General features: G+C 38.4%; 1 protein-coding gene across 12 annotated transcripts in view; it reads left to right on the plus strand.

Moving 5' to 3' along the window:
* The window catches only part of LOC147367691 (uncharacterized), a 224,814-nt gene that overhangs the window by 163,125 nt on the left and 38,008 nt on the right, over positions 1-23,681 (plus strand). For 9 of the 12 annotated variants that reach the window (XR_015169274.1, XR_015169275.1, XR_015169277.1 and 6 more), the window contains one exon: positions 8,536-8,632. The exons of the other annotated variants lie outside the window; for them this stretch is intronic. Coding sequence is in view for 1 of the 9 variants with exons in the window: in XM_086414513.1 (XP_086270639.1) it covers positions 8,536-8,632 (97 nt within the window). In the remaining 8 variants the exon portion in view is untranslated. The remainder of the gene's footprint in view (positions 1-8,535; positions 8,633-23,681) is intronic. 12 annotated transcript variants of the gene reach the window in all.

Raw genomic sequence — 23,681 nt, forward strand, 5'->3', positions numbered from 1 at the left:
ATCAGGTTGTATCATGAAGATCCAGGATAAGAATAGTATTATAATGTGAATAAAACCTGTGACTTATACCCAGCATCAGAGTGCATGGGAGTGAAGAAGGAAAGATGGACTTAAATGTGTGGAGCACCTGCACAGCGGAGAGGTCAATTGTTGTGGTTTTGTTTTTGTTTTTGTTTTTAATGTGTCAGGCAATTTTTCATAGATGATGTATAATCTTCCTTAGGCAAACTATGTATGATGTACTCATTTCTATGTTTGGTACAAGCATATACCCAATGGGCAATAGGATGATAACACCAAGCTGGCCTCTTCATTGCTGGTTACAGCAACTGGTCAATAAATGTTTGTTATAGGAAGAACAAGAGTCGTCAAATTAGTTAATCTCAGAAGAGATAGTCAAGGACCTCCTAGCATAGTGAATAAATTCCGAGATTTGACTGCCAGTTTTGTCGTCTGACTTAAGAGTGAGAAGTTGGCAGACAAGAATTATAATAAAGAAGATGCTCAACATCATTCATTATCAGAGAAATGCCAATCAAAACCACTATGAGGTACCATTTCATGCCAGTCAGAATGGCTGCGATCCAAAAGTCTACAAGCAATAAATGCTGGAGAGGGTGTGGAGAAAAGGGAACTCTCTTACACTGTTGGTGGGAATGCAAACTAGTACAGCCACTATGGAGAACAGTGTGGAAATTCCTTAAAAAACTGGAAATAGAACTGCCTTATGATCCAGGAATCCCACTGCTGGGCATACAAACTGAGGAAACCAGAAGGGAAAGAGACACGTGTACCCCAATGTTCATCGCAGCACTGTTTATAATAGCCAGGACATGGAAGCAACCTATACGCCCATCAGCAGATGAATGGATAAGAAAGCTGTGGTACATATACACAATGGAGTATTACTCAGCCATTAAAAAGAATACATTTGAATCAGTTCTAAGGAGGTGGATGAAACTGGAACCTATCATACAGAGTGAAGTAAGCCAGAAAGAAAAACACCAATACAGTATACTAACGCATATATATGGAATTTAGAAAGATGGTAACAATAACCCTGTGTACGAGACAGCAAAAGAGACACTGATGTATAGATCAGTCTTATGGACTCTGTGGGAGAGGGATAGGGTGGGGAGATTTGGGAGAATGGCATTGAAACATGTATAATATCATGCATGAAACGAGTCGCCAGTCCAGGTTCGATGCACGATACTGGATGCTTGGGGCTGGTGCACTGGGACGACCCAGAGGGAGGGTATGGGGAGGGAGGAGGGAGGAGGGTTCAGGATGGGGAACACAGGTATACCTGTGGCAGATTCATTTTGATATTTGGCAAAACTAATACAATTATGTAAAGTTTAAAAATAAAATAAAATTAAAAGAAAAAAAGAAGTTCAAAAGAGAATGTTCTGAATTATGGACTCAGTAACATGTTATGGAGGACAATATTTGGGGGCACATGGGCCTTCCAGCAAATGCCCCCTCATACTTAAGGTTATCTCCAGAAAAGATATGATTTTCCAGAATCTTTTAGCGAGCTATAATATGAGGTCTATGATAAGGGATCAATTCCCTTGTAGCTCAGTTGGTGAAAAATCTGCTTGCAATGCAGGAAACCCTGGCACAATTCCTGGGTCGGGAAGATCCCCTGAAGAAGGGATAGGCTACCCACTCCAATATTCTGGCCTGGAGAATTCCATGGACTGTACAGTTGATGGGGTAACAAAGAGTCAGACACAACTGAGTGATTTTCACTTACTTCAGTTCAGTTCAGTTCAGTTCAGTCACTCAGTCATGTCCAACTCTTTACGACCTCATGAATTGCAGCACACCAGGCCTCCCTGTCCATCACCAACTCCCGGAGTTCAATCAAACTCACGTCCATTGTGTCAGTGATGCCATCCAGCCATCTCATCCTCTGTCGTCCCCTTCTCCTCCTGCCCCCAATCCCTCCCAGCATCAGAGTCTTTTCCAATGAGTGAACTCTTCGTATGAGGTGGCCAAAGTATTGGAGTTTCAGCTTTAGCATCAGTCCTTCCAAAGAACACCCAGGACTGATCTCCTTTAGAACGGACTGGCTGAATCTCCTTGCAGTCCAAGGGACTCTCAAGAGTCTTCTTCAACACCACAGTTCAAAAGCATCAGTTCTTCGGCACTCAGCTTTCTTCACAATCCAACTCTCTCCTTTTCCTATTTGGAATCAGTCTGTTTTTCCATGTCCAGTTCTAACTGTTGCTTCCTGACCTGCATACAGGTTTCTCATGAGGCAGGTCAAGTGGTCTGGTATTCCTGTCTCTTTCAGAAATTTCCACAGTTTATTGTGTTACACATAAGTAAATATGTGTCTAGTAAATCTTATTTTGCATACTGTGGTACTTTGTGTCCTGACTGCTGACAGTGCAGTACTTTGCTTGGTACATGCCCTTTTAGGAAAAGAAAAAATAAAGTTCAACAGTTAGGCCATAAATTCAAAATTAATAGAAAAATGAATTATTCATTCATATTTATAACCTTCATATAAGTATCTGGCCTTTGCCATCATAGCTGTTTTTCTTATGTGAATTAATAATGGATAAGAGCCTATTTGCTTTCAAATGCTAGAACCTTTTTGCATGGAATTTTTTAACTCTAAATTTTAAAAAAATATTAATAAGGCTGGTGTACCATACACCACTTCTGATACCCTCAGGCTGTAAGATCACAGAACTTTCATTGTTAATGCCATTAGTCTGCAACATTACTAACCTTTGAAAGGGAGATAACAATTAGTATCAGTGCAGTCTTCCTTCTGACTAGAAGTGGTCACTGAGCATCAGATAAAAGGAATATACATTTATATAAATATAAAATGCTCTGAAAGTTACTTGCTGTTCAGTTGCTAAGTCGTGTCCAACTTTGCAACCCCATGAACTGAAGCACGCCAGACTTCCCTGTCCTTCACTATCTCTCGGAGTTTGCACAAACTCACATCCTTTGAGTCCGTGATGCCATCCAACCATCTCATCCTCTGTCACCCTCTTCTCCTGCCCTCAGTCTTTCCCAGTATCAGGGTTTTTTCCAATTAGCTGGTTCTTCACATCAGGTGACCAAAGTCTTGGAGCTTCAGCTTCAGCATTAGTCCTTCCAATGAATAGACGAGGTTGATTTCCTTTAGTATTGACTGGTTTGATCTCCTTTCTTTCCAAGGCACTCTCAAGAGTCTTCCCCAGCACCACAGATTGAAAGCATCAATTCTTTGGTGCTCAGCCTTTTGTATGGTCCAACTTTCACATCTTACATGACTTCTGGAAAAATCAGAGCTTTGACTATATGGACATTTGTAGGCAAAATAATGTCTCTACTTTTTAATATGCTGTCTAGGTTTGTCATAGATTTCTTCCAAGGAGCAAGTGTCTTTTAATTTCATGGATGCTGTCACTGTCTGCAATGATTTTGGAGCCCAAGAAAATGGAATTTGTTACTGTTTCCACTCCCCCCCCCTCTTTGCCAATGAAAACAAAAATAAGCAATTTTAGGATCATTATGTTTATGCTTTATAATGGAGAGCTTTATAGAGTTAAAATTAACTGCTCATGATTCCTTAGAGCCTTATCTTTGAGAATTCAGTTATTTTAAAATATTAGTTATTTTTTTAATTTAAATTTGTTTATTTTAATTGGAGGCTAATTACAATATTGTATTGGTTTTGCCATACATCAACTTGGTATTTCTTTTTGACTCTTAATTTCAATCTCTGTGTGTCTTTACATTTAAGCATGTAATTTCTGGGCTTCCCAGGTGGTGCTAGTGGTAGAGAACCCTCCTGCCAATGAAAGAGACATCAGAGACACAGGTTCAATCCCTGAGTCAGGAAGATACCCTGGAGAGGGCATGGCAACCCACTCCAGTGGAGAATCCCACTGACACAGGAGCCTGGTGGGCTATGGTCCATAGAGTCACAAAGAGTCAGACGTGACTGAAGCAACTTAGCACCCACATATAACTTCTAAACCATGTATATCAGTCCTTGCTGGGTTTATTTTTCCTTTATACTCATATCTGCCTGCTAATCATAGTAATTAGTCCATTTACACTTATGTAATTATAGATATGAATAGATTTATATAATAGATATGATTATATTTATGTTTCCCCCATTATAATAATTGTTTTCTGTTTTTACTGTTTTTGCTCCTTTGTGATTCATTTCTAACTTTCTTTCAAGTTAATTGAATTTTTTAAGATTCCCTTTTATCTTTTCATTCTTTGCCATACCTCTTGGCATTAATTTTTAGTGATTTCTTTCTATAATGTTTCCCAAGATAATTAGAGTTAACATTAGACCTCTTCATATAAAATTAAAGAACCTTGAAATCACCCACTTTGTCCTATGGTTTCTGTATGTATTACATCTATATATGTTACTAAACTGTACAAAAAAGATCTTCACGACCCAGATAATCACGATGGTGTGATCACTGACCTAGAGTCAGACATCCTGGAATGCGAAGTCAAGTGGGCCTTAGAAAGCATCACTATGAACAAAGCTAGTGGAGGTGATGGAATTCCAGTTGAGCTATTTAAAATCCTGAAAGATGATGCTGTGAAAGTGCTGCACTCAATATGCCAGCAAATTTGAAAAACTCAGCAGTGGCCACAGGACTGGAAAAGGTCTGTTTTTATTCCAATCCCAAAGAAAGGCAATGCCAAAGAATGCTCAAACTACCACACAATTGCACTCATATCACACGCTAGTAAAGTAATGCTCAAAATTCTCCAAGCCAGACTTCAGCAATACGTGAACTGTGAACTTCCAGTTGTTAAAGCTGGTTTTAGAAAAGGCAGAGGAACCAGAGACCAAATTGCCAACAACTGCTGGATCATCAAAAAAGCAAGAGAGGTCCAGAAAAACATCTACTTCTGCTTTATTGACTATGCCAAAGCCTTTGACTGTGTGGATCACAATAAACTGTGGAAAATTCTGAAAGAGATAGGAATACCAGACCACCTGACCTGCCTCTTGAGAAATTTGTATGCAAGTCAGGAAGCAACAGTTAGAACTGGACATGGAACAACAGACTGGTTTCAAATAGGAAAAGGAGTTCATCAAGGCTGTAAATTGTCACCCTGCTTATTTAACTTATATGCAGAGTACATCATGAGAAACGCTGGACTGGAAGAAACACAAGCTGGAATCAAGATTGCTGGGAGAAATATCAATAACCTCAGATATTCAGATAACACCACCGCTATGGCAGAAAGTGAAGAGGAACTAAAAAGCCTCTTGAAAGTGAAAGAGGAGAGTGAAAAAGTTGACTTAAAACTCAACATTCAGAAAATGAAGATCATGGCATCTGGTCCCATCACTTCATGGGAAATAGTTGGGAAAACAGTGGAAACAGTGTCAGACTTTTTTTGGGGGGGGCTCCAAAATCACTGCAGATGGTGACTGCAGCCATGAAATTAAAAGACACTTACTCCTTGGAAGGAAAGTTATGACCAACCTAGATAGCATATTCAAAAGCAGAGACATTACTTTGCCAACAAAGGTCCGTCTAGTCAAGGCTATGGTTTTTCCAGTGGTCATGTATGGATGTGAGAGTTGGACTGTGAAGAAGGCTGAGCACTGAAGAATTGATGCTTTTGAACTGTGGTGTTGGAGAAGACTCTTGAGAGTCCCTTGGACTGCAAGGAGATCCAACCAGTCCATTCTGAAGGAGATCAGCCCTGAGAATTCTTTGGAAGGACTGATGCTGAAGCTGAAACTCTAGTACTTTGGCTACCTCATGCGAAGAGTTGATTCATTGGAAAAGACTCTGATGCTGGGAGGGATTGGGGACAGGAGGAGAAAGGGACAACAGAGGATGAGATGGCTGGTTGGCATCACTGACTCCATGGACGTGAGTCTGAGTGAACTCTGGGACTTGGTGATGGATAGGGAGGCCTGGCGTGTGATTCATGGGGTCGCAAAGAGTTGGACAAGACTGAGCGACTGAATTGAACTGAAACACATAGTATGTTAAAATGTTTTAAATAATCATATGTATTTTAATTTAATAAATAGAAATATAGCCTTTTTATGTTAACTCATATATTTACCATTTATGTTACTGTTCCTTCCTGAAGAGAAAATTTCTGTCTGGTATCATTTCCAACAGCTTGAAAAACTTTCTTTAGCAATTCTTATCAAGCAGATCTGATGATAGCAAGTTGTGTTAATTTTAATTTTTCTGAATTTTTTTTATTTTACATTTATTCTTGAAAGATATTTTGCAAAATATACAATTCTGTCTTCTGGCTGCAATTGTTTCCAATTACAAGTTAGAAGTCATATTTATTGTTATCTCCCTATATGTAAGATCTGCTCTCTAGATTCTGGAGAAGGCAATGGCAACCCACTCCAGTACTCTTGCCTGGAAAATCCCATGGACAGAGGAGCCTGGTAGGCTACAGTCCATGGGGTTGCGAAGAGTCTGACAGGACTGAGACTTCACTTTCACTTTTCACTTTCATGCATTGGAGAAGGAAATGGCAACCCACTCCAGTATTCTTGCCTGGAGAATCCCAAAGACAGGGGAGCCTGGTGGAGTGCCGTCTATGGGGTCGCACAGTCGGACATGACTGAAGTGACTTGCAGCAGCAGCAGCAGCTCTCTAGATTTTGTGTTTATCTGGTTTTTAGCAATCTGTCTTTCATGCACCTGGGTGTAGTTTTCTTTGTCTTTGTGCTACTCATGGTTTAATGTTTATATGAAACCTGTAAATGAATATTTTGCTTTAGCTAGGAAAATTTTGACCATTATTTTTCTAAATATTTTCCCAGTTCTCTCTCTTTTCTATTTCTAGGGCTTCAATTATATGTATGTTTGACATTTGATATTTGTCCCACAAATCACTGAAAATTCACTCTTTTCCCAATCTTTTGCTTTTTCTTATTGAGTTTGTATAATCTCCATTGATTTATCTTCAACTTCATTGACTTTTTCTTCTGTAATCTCCAATCTTATTTTAAGACCTCAATTTACTTTTATTTTTTTCAAGCATTGCTTTTTAGGTCTAGAATTTCAGTTTGGTTTTATTTATGGTTTCTATTTCTGTGTTGAGATTGTTTGCATTTTCACTCATTACAAGTATATTTTCCTTTACGTTCTTAAATGTAGTTATAAGAGCTGATCTTAAATCTTTATATCCTAGTTCCAATATCCTATGTCACATAAAGTTTGGTTTCCATTGACTGACTTTACTTTTGAATATAGGTCATAATTTTTCATTTCTGTTTAAATTGTTGTTTTACCAGCATCATTTATTGATTAAATTATTATTTCTCTAATAGGGGAACATATATTATTATAGCATAAATTTGCAGCTATAACAAGGTTCCCCATAGGTCTGTAATTACCAGAAAAACCTGGTACTAATGTATTTTTATATTTTTAAAGTAAGAAAATTACATCAATCAGAAAACAAGATTTGCATTCAGTTCTCTGAGAATTCATTTTAGAATATTTGAGATCTAGTTCATTTGCTTAATCTCTTATGGAAACCCTTTCATTCCTTTGACCATTGGACCTAAATCTCAAAGCATTTGAAAGATTTATTTTCTCTTCAGCACTGACTTCAGTCTTTTGTTTTCATACTTGAATGATATTTTCTGTTCAATTCCAAATTGACATTATTTTTATAAGTACATTTACAACTTCTAAGACAATGCAGGGTTTAGGGGAGGGAGGAGGCAAAGACGGAGGTTAACTTGGTGCTATACTTTTTATGGAAAGAAAATCCTACTGTGTGTCTCTCATTTTATATATAAGTAAACTTAAACTGTTAGCTCTGATTGTGATGCTAACCGATTCAACTCATAGAAAGCTCACTATATTTGAGGTATTCCTCTAAACATATTCATTAACTCATTTAAAATTTTCAACAACTGTGTGAAGTTGATACTATTATTATCATCTTATTATCATCTCGCTTTTGAAATGGAGGTTTAAAAATATTAAATAATGTGGAGAAACAAAGATTTGAAATGAAGTAGTATAAATCACTACTCTGTCTTTACTTAACTGCCAAGACAAGGAAAAGGAGGAAGTAGAGGAGGAAATTGTTCAAAGTAGGAACAGAACTGCAGCATTAGTCTTTATGCTATGTACTTTATCGTGCCCAAATGCTTCCCTAAGCTCCAAAACACTCCACATGCAGCACAGAGATGGCTGATGACAAAAAGTTTAGCAAGACCATGAATGTGGATATGTGGTTCAAACAAGATAAATCCCTATACTAGAGATTGAACCTCATAAACTATTAAAATCAGTAACTCATTCTACTTGCTATGAAACCTCCCTTAGCAAGCAAAATTCTAAATGTAATTATCTCTTCTCTATAATGATTAAGAAGAGTAAAAAAGTGTAACTTTCTAACTAAAAACCTAAATTTTATATCACAAAAGAACAACTACTTATATAAATATTTTATAGTTGTGTATATTTGTATGTGTGTATTAAGTCGCTTCAGTTATGTCTGACTCTTCACAATTCTGTGGACCGTATCCTGCCAGGCTCCTCTGTCCATGGGATTCTCCAGTCAAGAAGATCTCAGGGATCTTCCCAACCCATGGATCAAACCCACATCTCTCATGTCTCCTGCATTTACAGGTGAGTTCTTTACCGCCAGTGCCACCTGGGAAGCCCTATGTATGTAAACAGATTTGACTAAAACATTCATTCAGTGTTTCAATGAAAAAACATCATAGAGGTCCTATAGTAATTTGGGAAGGAAAAAGTATAACAAAAACTGGGCTATCTTTAATCCATAAATAAAGGGATATGATATTTATGCACAATTTAAACAGTTTTTCTCTAATATGTTGATGAAATTAACATGTATTATGCAATTGTATAATCAAAGACTTAAAAGAGCAAAGGAAATTTCTTCTATAAAAGAATGTTACTTATTTTTTGACATGATATATTTTTTCTCCAAAGTTGTTGAAAATTTGTAATACCATATTACTGGGCTGCACCATATGGTATTGTGTTTGTTTATATGCATGAAATTGAAATTGTTAAAAAAACTCATTTTATCTTTAATTCTAGACTTGCTCCTGGTCAAATATATACTAAGATATACATATTTCTTGGAACAGAACAGATAGTATATCTCCCTGATGATTAAACTTGTTTTTTTTTTATTCCACAAGTATTAATTATCTATGCAAAGAGTTGATTTTCCTGTAAAAATATGTTTACAGTTTCGCACACTTATTCTTCCCTGCAGAAATATTCAGTGTGAACTTTGGTTAATCTGAGAGAAATAAAGTAGTTGAATTTCCCTACTTACGAACACTTCAGGAAGGTCAGTTTTTCCTGTCTATCTCAGAACACCTCTATAGAAATTTAATAATGACTCATTGGAAAAGACCCTGATGCTGGGAGGGATTGGGGGCAGGAGCAGAAGGGGACGAGAGAGGATGAGATGGCTGGATGGCATCACTGACTCGATGGACGTGAGTCTGAGTGAACTCCAGGAGTTGGTGCTGGACAGGGAGGCCTGGCGTGCTGCGATTATGGGGTCACAAAGAGTCAGACATGACTGAGCAACTGAACTGAACTGAACTGAATTGAGTCCAGAAAAAAAATCTAAAACAACTGATAAATTGCTATTCCTTTAAGGCAATCAACAACTAAATCTTGGAAAGTAAAAACAAATTTTGATTTAATTTATTGTGAAATTCATACATATGTTAGATACAGGCCAGACCAATGTTTTTAAGTGTCTATTTGGAGAACGCATATAGAAATTGTCCAAATCAGTGAAAATATATTAACTTTGACCAACTAATTTTTATCAATTAGATATTATTAAACATAGTCAAAATGTATTATAGATCAGTCTAATTTACAAAAACACTGTGAAAGACAGTGCTATTCATGAGAACATTAAAGAGTTTTATGAGTAAGATGCTGAGGTACTCTTTTCTCTTCTGATTTCCAATGTACTAGGATTTGCTGTTTTAATGCAGAAGAAAACCTTAGGGCCTTTTGGTATTTGAGTGAACTTTAAATACTAAATCTATTCTGGCATTGCTGAGCCAGTCTGTTCAACCTGCATTCTCAAAGCCATATCTTCATTGGAACAGTGAAAAACTAAAATATATGATTAAAAACTGAAAGCTCTGCTACTGCCCTCCTTCACATTTATTAATGTAATGTTAAACTCAAACCTCTAAATTTGTAATTTGCCTGATTAAATAGAGAATGTCTTAAGATTTGCAGTGCTTATGAGAAGATTTGAAAAACCAATTACTTTAACACAGTTACCAAGATATGTGTTCATATTACTTAAGAAATTAATTTATTTTCCAGCCTTCTAAACTATATGCTTTTAAAAATTGAGATATAATTGATCCAAAGTATTCTGTTAGTTTCAGCTGTACGACATACTGATTCGATATTTGTATGTATTGCAAAACAATCACCACAGTACATCAGTCACCACACAGAGATTTTTTTTTTCTTATGAGAACTTCTAAGATTTACTCTCAGCAATATTAAAATATACAATACAGATTTTCCCTGCTCCCTTCAATGAAGTTATGTCTAACATCTGTAACAGATTATTTAAACTAAAAAAAAAAAAGTTAATAATTGTATTCCTTCTTCACTCATTTCTCCCATCCCTCCTCTGTCACTTCTGACAACAACCAGTCTGTCCTCTAAATCTATGAACTGGCTTATGTGGGATTTTTGTGGTTATTATTGTTTGTTTCTTAGCTTCCATGTATAAGAGAGATTATACAGTATTTACCTTTCCCTGATTTATTTCCCTTGACATAATGCTCTCAAAGTCCATCCATGTTGCTGCAAATGGCAAGACTATATTCTTTTTTATGGCTGAATATTTTTTTGTAATTGATCTGTGTGTGTGTGTGTGTGTGTGTGTGTATAGTCTTAACTAGTGGCTCAGTGGTAAAGAATCCGCTTGCAATGTGGGAGACGCAGATTTGACCCCCAGGTGAGGAAGATCCCCTAGAGAAGGAAATGGCAACACACTCCAGTATTCTTGCCTGGAAAGTTACATGGATGAAGAGGCAAACATGACTCAGCATGCATGCATTGTAGTGGCTGCACCAAATTAGATGGCTACTAATAGACGCTACTAATAGCGTCTGCCTACAATGCGGGAGACCCAGGTTCGATCCCTGGGTTGGGAAGATCCCCTGGAGAAGGAAATGGCAACCCACACCAGTATTCTCGCCTGGAGAATCCCATGGACAGAGAAGCCTGGTGGGCTACAGTGCATGGGGTCGCAAAGAGTCGGACACAACTGAGCGACTTCACTTACTTGCTTAATAGTGCACAAGCATCCCTTTTTCTCCACATACCTATCAACACTTGCTTTTTCTTGCTTTATTTTATAACAGCCATTCTAACAGGTGTGAAGTGATATCTCATCATAGTTTTCATTAATGATGATGATTAATAATGTAGGGTAATAATAATCTTTTCATGTACGTGTTGGCCATCTCTATGATATCTTCTTTAGAAAAATACCTACTCAGATCTGTCCATTTCTTAATTGGATTGCTTGTTTGTTATTTAGTGTTGTATTGTATTGTCAGTTGTATGATTTGCAAATATTTTCTCCTAAGCAGTAGGCTGGCTTTTCTCTTTGTTGATGGTTTCCTTTGCTGTGTAGAAACTTTTTGGTATGCTGCAATCCTACATTTCTTTTTACTTTAGTTGCTATTATTTTTTATTTCAGATTTAAAAAATCTGAAATTTTATTTCAGTTTTATGGTTTCATGTATAAATATTCAAGCCTTCAATCCATTTTAAGTTAGTTTCTGTGTATGGGGCCAGACTGTGGTACAGTTTAATTCTTTTGTATGTGGCTGTCCAGTTTTCCCGAAGCCATTATTGAAGAGACTCTCTTTTCCCCATTGTTTATTCTTGACTCCTTTGTCATAAATTAATTGGCCATATAGATGTGAATTTATTTCTGGCCTCTCTAATCTGTTCCATTGATTAGTGTCTGTTTTTATGCCAATGTCATACTGTTTTAATTAGCATGTTGTTCAGTCACTCAGTTGTGTCCAACCCTTTGCAGCTCCATGGATTGTAGCATGCCAGGCTTCCCTGTCCTTCACTATCACCTGGAGTTTGCTCAGACTCATGTCTATTGAGTTGATGGTGACATCCAACCATCTCATTGTATGTCACTCCCTTCTCCTCCTGCCCTCAATCTTTCCCAGCATCAAGGTCTTTTCCAATGAGTCAGCTCTTTGCATCTGGTGGCTAAAGTATTGGAGCTTCAGCTTCAGCATCAGCCCTTTCAATGAGTAGTTAGGGCTGATTCCCTTTAGGATTGATTGGTTTGATCTTGCAGTCCAAGGGACTCAAGGAGATCAAACAGTCTCAACAGTCTTCTCTAGTACCACAGATTGAAAACACCAATTCTTTGACATTCAGCCTTCATTATGGTCCAAACTCTCATATATATATGTGACTACTGGAAAAACCATAGCTTTGGCTATATGGACCTTTGTCAGCAAAATGATGTCTCTGCTTTTTAATATGCTGTCTAGGTTTGCCATAGCTTTTCTTCCAAGGAGCAAGTGTCTTTTAACTTCATGGCTGCAGTCACCATCTTCAGTGATTTTGGAGTCCAAGAAAATAAAGCCTGCCACTGTTTCCATTGTTTCCCCATCTATTTGCATAAAATAATAGGACCAGATGCTATATAATATAATTTGAAATCAATGAATATGATGCCTCCAGCTTTGTTGTTCTTTCTCAAGATCATTTGGATTATCTGGGGGTTTTTTGTGTTTCCATATAAATTTTAGGATATTTGTTCCATTTCTTTGAAAAAAACCATTGGAGTTTTGATAGAAATTATGTTGTACCTCCTTTATATGGCTTTGGGTGGTGCACGCATGCATGCTAAGTCACTTCAGTCACATCCAACTCTGGCTTTGGGTAGTATGGACATTTTTGTAATATTGATTATTCCAATCCATGAGCACCATCTGTCCTTTTATTTGTCTCCTAATGTCTTTTTTTTTTCTAATTTTATTTTATTTTTAAACTTTACATAATTGTATTAGTTTTGCAAATATCAAAATGAATCCTCCACAGGTATACATGTGTTCCCCATCCCGAACCCTCCTCCCTCCTCCCTCCCCATACCATCCCTCTGGGCCGTCCCAGTGCACCAGCCCCAAGCATCCAGCATCGTGCATCGAACCTGGACTGGCAACTCGTTTCCTACATGATATTTTACATGTTTCATTGCCATTCTCCCAAATCTTCCCACCCTCTCCCTCTCCCACAGAGTCCATAAGACTGTTCTATACATCAGTGTCTCTTTTGCTGTCTCGTACACCGGGTTATTGTTACCATCTTTCTAAATTCCATATATATGCATTAGTATACTGTATTTATGTTTTTCCTTCTGGCTTACTTCACTCTGTATAATAGGCTCCAGTTTTATCCACCTCATTAGAACTGATTCAAATGTATTTGTCTCCTAATGTCTTATAGTTTTCAATATACAGGTGTTGGTTAAATTTATTTTTATGTATTTTATTCTTTTTGAAGGAATTGTAAATGGGATTTTTTAAATATTTCCCTTCTGATAGTTCACCATTTGTATATAGAAATGCAAGAGGGTTTTGTGTATTGACTTTGTATCCTGCAATTTTACCGAATTAATTTATTAGTTCCAACAGTTTTTGATAGAGTTTTTAGGTTTTAAAATGTATAAATTTATGTCATCTGCAAGTAGGGACAATTTTACTTTTTTTTCCAATTTGGATATCTTTTCTTTCTTTTTCTTACCTTATTGCTCTGGCTAGGACATTTAATACAATGTTGAATAGAAGTGGAAAGAGTGATTCAATACCACTTATCAGGTTCAAACTACACATGAGGCACCTCTACTTTGGGACCTGCACCTCAGAATTGAGCCCCAAATCACATAACTTGAAAATGAGCAGAGCTTTCATTCCAAGATCAACAATATTGTAGTGATCTGGGAGACGGTTCTTAAGGGCTCACATGTTCAGACTTGTCCATCCAAATTCCATTTCAGAGACAGTCCATTGCCCCTAAACTTCAAATGAAGAAGACTCATTTGCATGTATTACAGTGGCAGCCTAAAGGGCAAGCATCTCATTTAACACACACATCTAGGAGCCTGCTAAATGGAGGCTCTCCATCTCCACTCTCTCTCCATTCTCCCTTTGCCCTCCTCCAGTACACCAGTATCTGTCAGAAGGAATCTTTCAGGTTCATCTTGAACCTTGATCTTTGCAGCTGCTATCCAAGGGATGCCTCTTGAATGCCTGCTTCTCAATACCAGAGGAGCATGGATTCTGTTCCCATGTGACTATAGTGATAGATGTCACCCAAAAAGGAGCTTGTACCTTTGTCTGTTGTTGTCGATGTTAAGTCACTAAGTCATGTCTGACTCTTTATGACCTCATGGACTGCAGTGGGCCAAGTTCCCCTGTCCTTCACTATCTCCTCAAGTTCGCTCAGATTTATGATGTCCATTGAGTCAGTGATGCTATCTAACCATCTCATCCTCTGCCACCCCCTTCTCCTTTTGCCTTCAGTCTTTCCCAGCATCAGAGTCTTTGCCAAAGATTTGGCTCTTCCCATCCAGTTGCCAAAGTATTGGTGCTTCAGTATCACTCCTCCCAGTGAACATTCAGCCTTGATTTCCTTTAGAATTGACTGGTTTGATCAGTAACTCAGTGAAACTATGAGCCATGCCATGCAGGGCCACTCAAGATGGTCAGGTTGTATTGAAGAGTTCTGATAAAACGTGAGGGAATGGCAAACCACTCCAGTACTCTTGCTGCAAGAACCCCGTGAACAAACAGTACCTTTTTCTGGTACCTCAATTTTTAGTTACTACCAGGGGACACCTCTGTGTTGCCTGATGGCCATGGCTAGCATGTCTTACACTCATGAGTTCTAAGTGCCTGGAGAATCCCAGGGACAGCGGGGCCTGGTGGGCTGCCATCTATGGGGTCACACAGAGTCGGACACGACTGAAGCGACTTAGCAGCATTATAATCAATAGACCCAGGGATCGAACCTGGGTATCCTGCATTGCAGGCAGATTATTAACTGTCTGAGCCACCAAGGAAGTCCATAATCAATAGAGAAGAGTTTTTAAACAACTACCCCCAGGTACAGCAAGAGGTAACAATTTGAGGAGATATATCTTTCTGTGAAGGAGGCCGAATAGCTAATCATTATGACTATAGCCTATGGGAAAGCTGCTAAATAAAGATACATCTAGAGATGAATATAATTCTTTCCAGAGATCTAGGAGGGTGGGTGGTATCTTCAGCCTCTCCCTCTGCCATATTCCAGCACGCCAGTGTCTCCTGGAGGGGAGCTTTACATGTGGTGCTACCCTGGTTTTTACATCTGGCTCCCCAGTATTTTCAGATGTTGACCAGGGGACACCCCTTGGTCACCTGGCTCTGTTGACCAGGAAGGCTTGCACTCCTGGATCCTATGGAACTCTGGCAGTTGGAGAGACAGACCCTGGCAGGCTGCCACTCCCATAGCATTTTGCAGACAGCAGATGAAACACATCCCTCATTCTGTCTGTGAAGGAGTCCTCTTGACTTGTTCTGATGCTTCAGTAGGAGGGACAGATTTCAGGTTTGGGACACATCTAATGGACTACAGAGCTGCTTTCAAGAAAGGTAGGCTGTGAATGCCATCCTGATCCTTGTTCCAACTTGCTGGTGTCTCCCAAAAAAGAGCTATATACTCATCTGGAACCTGTTTTTGCAAGTACCACCCAAGGAATAATGCCAGATTCCCTGGCCAACAGGGCTTATGTTTGTGGGTGCACAGGACTGTATATATTTGCATAGGTCTAAAAACTGCTTCCTGAGGGTCTGGCTTCCAAGCAGCCTGAATCTAGGTACTGAGATTCTCCCCTTAAGAACACAGGCAGGTCTTGACATATTTTCAACTACTGGGAGTTATTAACAATATAATAGGCTGGACAAGCACAAAGATTTGAGAGATGACAAAGAGTTGGGGCAGGGATAAATGACAAGTTTCATCTACTATAATACAGTATTATTAATTATAGTCACTCTGTTGTACACTATATCCTCAGGGCTTAATTATTTTCTGACTAGAAATTTGTACCTTTTGACCACCTTTATATACTTTATATACCATATATTTTGCATGCAAGTTATATTTGCCAATCAATCAACTTGTCTTAAATATTTATTTCTTCATTATAAGGCCAATATTCACACATCAGTAGAAATACTACCAGGAAATAAGTAATACTGACATTCTTATATGTATATACAATTATTAAAGCCAAATTTTTAATCAAATGATTAAATCAATTTGAAACATTCCCATGATAACTAATAAATGATCGTTAGAAGTGGTAGTATTCAGGAAAAAAATACAGTTAAATCGATGTATTCATACTCTGTTCATGTCAGTATGAATTATTAGGATACTTCTAAAAGGGATATGATAAATATGTAGCAAAAAGCAAAGATTTTCATGAGTTTTTCTGTGCTAATTCCACATTAGGAAATTTCTGCTATGGGAATAATTTGATAAAAGCAAGAACGTATGTGCCCAAATAATATTCAATACAGTGTTATCTATAATAGAATAAATGTTTAGCAATAGGAAAAGCTAATGGGATATTACACACCTATGAAAAATGATGATCATAAAAACAAAGAGGAGACAACTGTTTGTAATACAATTTCAAGTTGCAGAAAAGAAACCATATATTGTAATTTATGCTTGCTATCAACTACATAAAATAAGCTGGTTGCAAATAACAAGAGGAGATTAATAAGCAAAAATGAATTCTATTAGGATGGAAAGAGTCATGAGTAATTGCCTCTTTTTTTCTCATTTCATTTTATTAGTAGTAACAATGGTGATCATAGCAATGAAAGTAAAAACAGCAATAATATATCCAAGGTGGAAAAACCACATCATATTTGGAAAGCTGAAACAGTTTTAAAGATTTTTTTTTTAATAGACTTTATTTTTTAGAGCAGTTTTAGGTTGACAGCAAGACTAAGCAGAAAGTATAGAGAGTTTTCACATACCTATACCCTCTGCCCCCTCACATGCACAGCCACCCCTAGTATCAACATTCCCTACCAGAGTAGTACATTTAATATAATCTATGAACCTACATTAACACATCGTTATCACCCAAAGTCCATAGTGTACATTAGAGTTCACTCTTGGTGCTGTATATTCTATGAATTTTGGCAACTGTATAATAACATATTTCTACCACTATAACATTATACAGAATAGTCTCACTGCCCCTCACATTAAGTGTTCTTCATATTCAGTCCTCTTCCCATCCCCCTCTTTAAGTTCTTGTTGTTGTTGTTCAGCTGCTAAGTCATGTCCAAATCTGTGACCCCATGAACTGTGAGAAGCCAGGCTTCCCTGTCCTTCACTGTGTCCCAGAGTTTGATCAAACTCATGTCCATTGAGTCAGTGATGCCATCCAACCATCTCATTCTCTGTTGCCCTCTTCTCCTGACCTCAGTCATTCCCAGAATCAAGAGTGAGGAAATGAGTCAGCTCTTCATATCAGCTGGCCAAAGTATTGGAGCCTTTGGTGTTATATCTTAAAGTCATTGCCAAACCCAAGGTCATATATATTTTCTCCCATGTTATCATATAGGCATTTGAAGCCTATGGATAATTACGAGTTAATTTCTGTGATGGGTATAATGTGTATGTCTGGATTCATTTTTTGTGTGTTATGTCCAGTTGTTCTGGCATGGTTTATTGAAAAGATTATCTTTGCTCCACTGCATTACCTTTGTTCCTTTGTCAAAGATCAGTTGACTATATTTATGTAGGTCTGTTTCTGGACTCTATTCTTTCCAATGGTAAATTTGTGTATTCTTTGCCAGTACCATTACTGGTAAAGATTACTATAGCTTTACAGTGATTCTTAAAGGCAGATTGTGTCAGTCCTCCAACTTTATTCTTCTCCATCAATATTGTGTTGGCTATTCTGTATTTTTTGTCTCCCCATGAAAAGCTTAGAATCAGTTGGTTGATGTTCATAGAGTAACTTACTGTGATTTCCACTGGAATTTCATTGAATCTATAGATCAATTAGGGGCTTCCCTAGTGTCACTGATGGCAAAGAATCTACCTGCGATGCAAGAGACCTGGGTTCAGTCCATGGGGTTTCAAAGAATCAGACATGACTGAATGACTAACACTTCACTTTTAGATCAATTTGGGAAGAACTGACATCATTACCTATTGGGTCTTCTTATCCATGAGCATGAAATATCTATCTATTCATTAGTGGTTATTGATTTCTTTCATTTGAATTTTGTAGTTTTCCTCATTTTGTACATATGACAGTGACTGCAGCCATGAAATTAAAAGATGCTTATTCCTTGGAAGGAAAGTTATGACCAACCTAGATAGCATATTCAAAAGCAGAGACATTACTTGGCCAACAAAGGTTCGTCTAGTCAAGGCTATGGTTTTTCCTGTGGTCATGTATGGATGTGAGAGTTGGACTGTGAAGAAGGCTGAGTGCCAAAGAATTGATGCTTTTGAACTGTGGTGTTGGAGAAGACTCTTGAGAGTCCCTTGGACTGCAAGGAGATCCAACCAGTCGATTCTGAAGGAGATCAGCCCTGGGATTTCTTTGGAAGGACTGATGCTGAAGCTGAAACTCCAGTACTTTGGCCACCTCATGGGAAGAGTTGACTCATTGGAAAAGACTCTGATGCTGGGAGGGATTGGGGGCAAGAGGAGAAGGGGACGACAGAGGATGAGATGGCTGGATGGCATCACTGACTCGATGGACGTGAGTCTCAGTGAACTCCGGGAGTTGGTGATGGACAGGGAGGCCTGGCATGCTGCGATTCATGGGGTCGCAAAGAGTCGGACACGACTGAGCGACTGATCTGATCTGATCTGATCTGATACTTAAGTATTTCATTGTTTAGAGTGCTGCTGTCAGTGATATTGTGTTTTTCATTTCAAATTGTACTTTTTCATTGCTGGTACAGGCAAAGTATTTGGCTTTTGTATGTTAACTTCATACCCTCCAGTTCAGTTCAGTCACTCAGTCGTGTCCAACTATTTGCCACCCCATGGACTGCAGCACGCCAGGCTTCACTGTCCATCACCATCTCTAGGAGCTCACTCAAACTCATGTCCATCAAGTCGGTGATGCCATCCAATCATCTCATCCTCTGTCATGCCCTTCTCCTCCTGCCTCCAATCTTCCCCAGCATCAGGGTCTTTTCAGATGAGTCAGTTCCTTGCATCAGGTGGCGTAAGTATCGGAGTTTCAGCTTCACCATTAGTCCTTCCAATGAATATTCAGGACTGATTTCCTTTAGGATCGACTGGTTGGATCTCTTTTCAGTCCAAGGGACTCTCAAGAGTCTTCTCCAACACCATAGTTCAAAAATATCAGTTCTTTGGTGCTCAGCTTCCTTTTTTTTTATTATTATTATTATTTTTAACTTTACAATATTGTATTGGTTTTGCCATATATCAGCTTTCTTTATAGTCCAACTCTCATGTCCATAATGACTACTGTGAATGCCCTACAACATTGCTACAATTGCTTATTAGTTCTAGGACTTTTTTTGTTTATTCTTTGGGATTTTCTACATAAATGATCATGTTATCTGCAAAGACAGTTTTATTTCTTTCTTCTCGATTTGTATACTTTTTCTTTTCTTTTCTTATGCATTTTCTAGAACTTATAATACAATGTTGAAAAGTACTGGTGAGAGGGGACATCGTCACCTTCTTCCTGATCTTACAGGGAAATATGCAAGTTTCTCATATCTTTCATATGATGAAGATACTTGTAGATATTCTTTATCAAGTTAAGGAAATTTCCCCCTATTCCTAGCTTACTGTGAGTTTTTAATCATACTGTTGAAGTCTGTAAAAATATTTTTCTGCATCTACTGATATGATCATTAATTTTTCTTATTGGTTGAGGGGTATATGAATTTAAGTGTTGAAATAGATTTGCATATCTGGGATGAATCAGACTTAGACATGGTATATAATTCTTGTTATACCTTATTGACAGATAAGGCGATGGCACCCAACTCCAGTACTCTTGCCTGGAAAATCCCATGGATGGAGGAGCCTGGTAGGCTGCAGTCCATGGAGTCGCTAAGAGTTGGACACAACTGAGTGACTCCACTTTCACTTTTCACTTTCATGCATTGGAGAAGGAAACGGCAACCCACTCCAGTGTTCTTGCCTGGAGAATCCCAGGGACGGGGGAACCTGGTGGGCTGCCGTCTATGGGGTTGCACAGAGTCGGACGAGACTGAAGTGACTTAGCAGCAGCAGCATACCTTATTGGATTCATTCTGCTGATATTTTTTGAAGATGTCTGCGTGTATGTTCATGAGAGATATTGGTCTGTAGTTTTTTTGTAATGTCTTTGTCTGGTTTTAGCATTAGGGTAATGCTGTCCTCTAGGAATGACTCAGAAACTATTCTCTCAGTGTCTGTCTTCTGTAAGAGATTGTAGAGAGTTGTTACAATTATTTTCTTAAGTATCTTTTTTTAATATAATTTAATTTTAATATAAGTTAACCTGTGACAGAATGTATTCACTATGATTATCAGATAAAGTAGTTGCCTATAGTGGAATTCCCTGGTTGTCCAGTGGTTTGTGCTCTGTGCTTCCATGGTAGGGAGCAAGGGTTCAACCTCTGGTCAGGGCACTAAGATCACTGTACTCTCTGAAGTGGCCAAATAAATAAATAATTGCCTACAGAAAGGGGGAAGTTAGAAGACATGGGTTATCAATACCAGTTTTAACCTAATTTAGTTGGTGATTTTTCATAAGTCATTTACATCTGAATCCCATATGTGTGTGAGTTCAGCTGATGACAATGGTCATGCTAACCCACAAATTTAATGTAAGTTACAATATGCAGAAGACCAGGTTTTGATCCTTGGGTTGGGAAGTTCCCCTGGAGAAGGAAATGGCAACCTAGTCCAGTATTCTTGCCTGAAGAATTCCACAGAGAAGTCTGGCAGGCTTTAGGGGTCACAAAGAGTCAGATGTGACTGAATAACTAACACTCCTCTGTAGTGAAAAAAAGTTTATGGGATTTAATATTTGACAAATGATATGTGAGCATTGCTTTCTAAGTCTCTCCTAGTTTGCCACACTGCACACTGAGATGGTTACAATGGCTGTATATCTGTCAAGGGTGAGACTCTGATAGATGTTACAAAACTAGTATAGGGTTTAAAGTTTCTTATATCCCTGGCCACACATGTCTGAAATCTCAAAACAATAATTTTATATTGTTAAAAAATTTTAGTGTTTAAAGTCAGTTTTCTACTATTAAGATTAAGAGAAAGTATAATTTCTTTAAAAATCGATAATATATTAATATACTGGCTGCTGCTGCTGCTGCTAAGTCGTTTCAGTCATGTCCAACTCTGTGTGACCCCATAGATGGCAGCCCACCAGGATCCCCCATCCCTGGGAGATTCCAGGCAAGAATACTGGAGTGGGTTGCCATTTCCTTCTCCAGTGTATGAAAGTGAAAAGTGAAAGTGAAGTCGCTCAGTCGTGTCCGACTCCTAGCAACCCCATGGACTGCAACCTACCAGGCTCCTCCATCCATGGGATTTTCCAGGAAAGAGTACTGGAGTGGGGTGCCATTGCCTTCTCTGGATATACTGGCTATAGGCTATATAATAATGAATAAATAATAATTCAGACTTAAAGAAAGTAGGGAAAACCACTAGACCATTCAGGTATGACCTAAATCAAATCCCTTACAATTATACAGTGGAAGTGAGAAATATATTCAAGGGATTAGATCTGCTAGAGTGCCTAAAGAACTATGGACGGAGGTTTGTGACATTGTACAGGAGGCAGGGATCAAGACCATCCCCAAGAGAAAGAAATGTAAAAAGGCAAAATGGTTGTCTGAGGAGGACTTACAATTAGCTGAGAAAAGAAGAGAAGCAAAAGGCAAAGGAGAAAAGGAAAGATATGCCCATTTCAATGCAGAGTTCCAAAGAATAGCAGTGAGAGATAAAAAAAAAAGCCTTCCTCAGTGATCATTGCAAAGAAAGAGAGGAAAACCATAGACTGGGAAAGACTAGAGATCTCTTCAAGAAAATTAGAGATTCCAAGGGAAATTTTCATGCAAAGATGGGCACAATAAAGGACAGAAATGGTATGGACCTAATAGAAGCAGAAGATATTAAGAAGAGGTGGCAAGAACACACAGAAGAACTATACAAAAAGATCTTCAAGACCCAGATAATTACAATGGCATGATCACTCACCTAGAACCAGACATCCTGGAATGCAATGTTGAGTGGGCCTTAGGAAGAAGCATCAGTACGAACAAAGCTAATGGAGATGATGGAATTCCAGTTGAACTATTTCAAATCCTAAAAGATGATGCTGTGAAAGTGCTGCACTCAATCCAAAACTCAGCAGTGGCCACAGGACTGGAAAAGGTCAGAGTTCATTCCAATCCCAAAGAAAGGCAATGCCAAAGAATGCTTGAACTACTACACAATTGCACTCATCTCACATACTAGTAAAGTAATGCTGAAAATTGTCCAAGCAAGGCTTCAGCAATACATGAACCGTGAACTTCCAGATGTTCAAGCTGGATTTAGAAAAGGCAGAGGAACCAGAGATCAAATCACCAACCTCCACTGGATCACCAAAAAAGCAAGAGAGTTCCAAGAAAAACATCTATTCTGCTTGGTTGATTATACCAAAGCCTTTGACTGTGTAGATCACAACAAACTGTGGGAAATTATTTAAGAATTGGGAATACCAGACCACCTGAACTGCCTCCTGAGAAATCCGTATGCAGGTCAAAAAGCAAGAGTTAGAACTGGACATGGAACAATAGACTACTTCCAAATTGGGAAAGGGGGATGTCAAGGCTGTATATTGTCACTCTGCTTATTTAACTTATATGCAGAGTACATCATGAGAAATGCTGGGCTGAATGAAGCACAAGGTGGAATCAAGATTGCCAGGAGAAATATCAGTAACCTCAGATATGCAGATGACACCACCCTTATGGCAGAAAGCATAGAAGAACTAAAAACACTCTTGATGAAAGTGAAAGAAGAGAGTGAAAAAATTGGCTTAAAACTCAACATTCAGAAAACTAAGATCATGGCATCTGGTCCCATCAGTTCAGTTCAGTCACTCAGTTGTGTCCAACTCTTTGAGACCCCCTGGACTGCAGCACACAAGGCCTCCCTGTCCATCACCAACTCTTGGAGTTTACTCAAATTCATGTCCATTGAATTGGTGATCCCATCCAACCATCTCATCCTCTGTCATCTGCTTCTCCTCCTGCCTTCAATTTTTCCCAGCATCACGGTCTTTTCCAGTGAGTCAGTTTTTTGCATCAGGTAGCCAAACTATTGGAGCTTCAGCAACAGTCTTTCCAATGAATATTCAGGACTGATTTCCTTTAGGATAGACTGGTTTGACTGCCTGCCAAAGGACTCTCAATAGTCTTCTACCGCACCACAATTCAAAAGCATCAATTCTTTAATTCTCAACTTTCTTTATGGTCCAACTCTCACATCCATACATGACTACTGGGAAAACCATAGCCTTTATTAGATGGACCTTTATTGG

The sequence above is a fragment of the Bos grunniens genome, chromosome 8 (assembly GCF_055505025.1).
Source record: "Bos grunniens cultivar Pamir isolate PY7600 chromosome 8, Bosgru_T2T1.0, whole genome shotgun sequence".
NCBI lineage: Eukaryota > Metazoa > Chordata > Mammalia > Artiodactyla > Bovidae > Bos > Bos grunniens.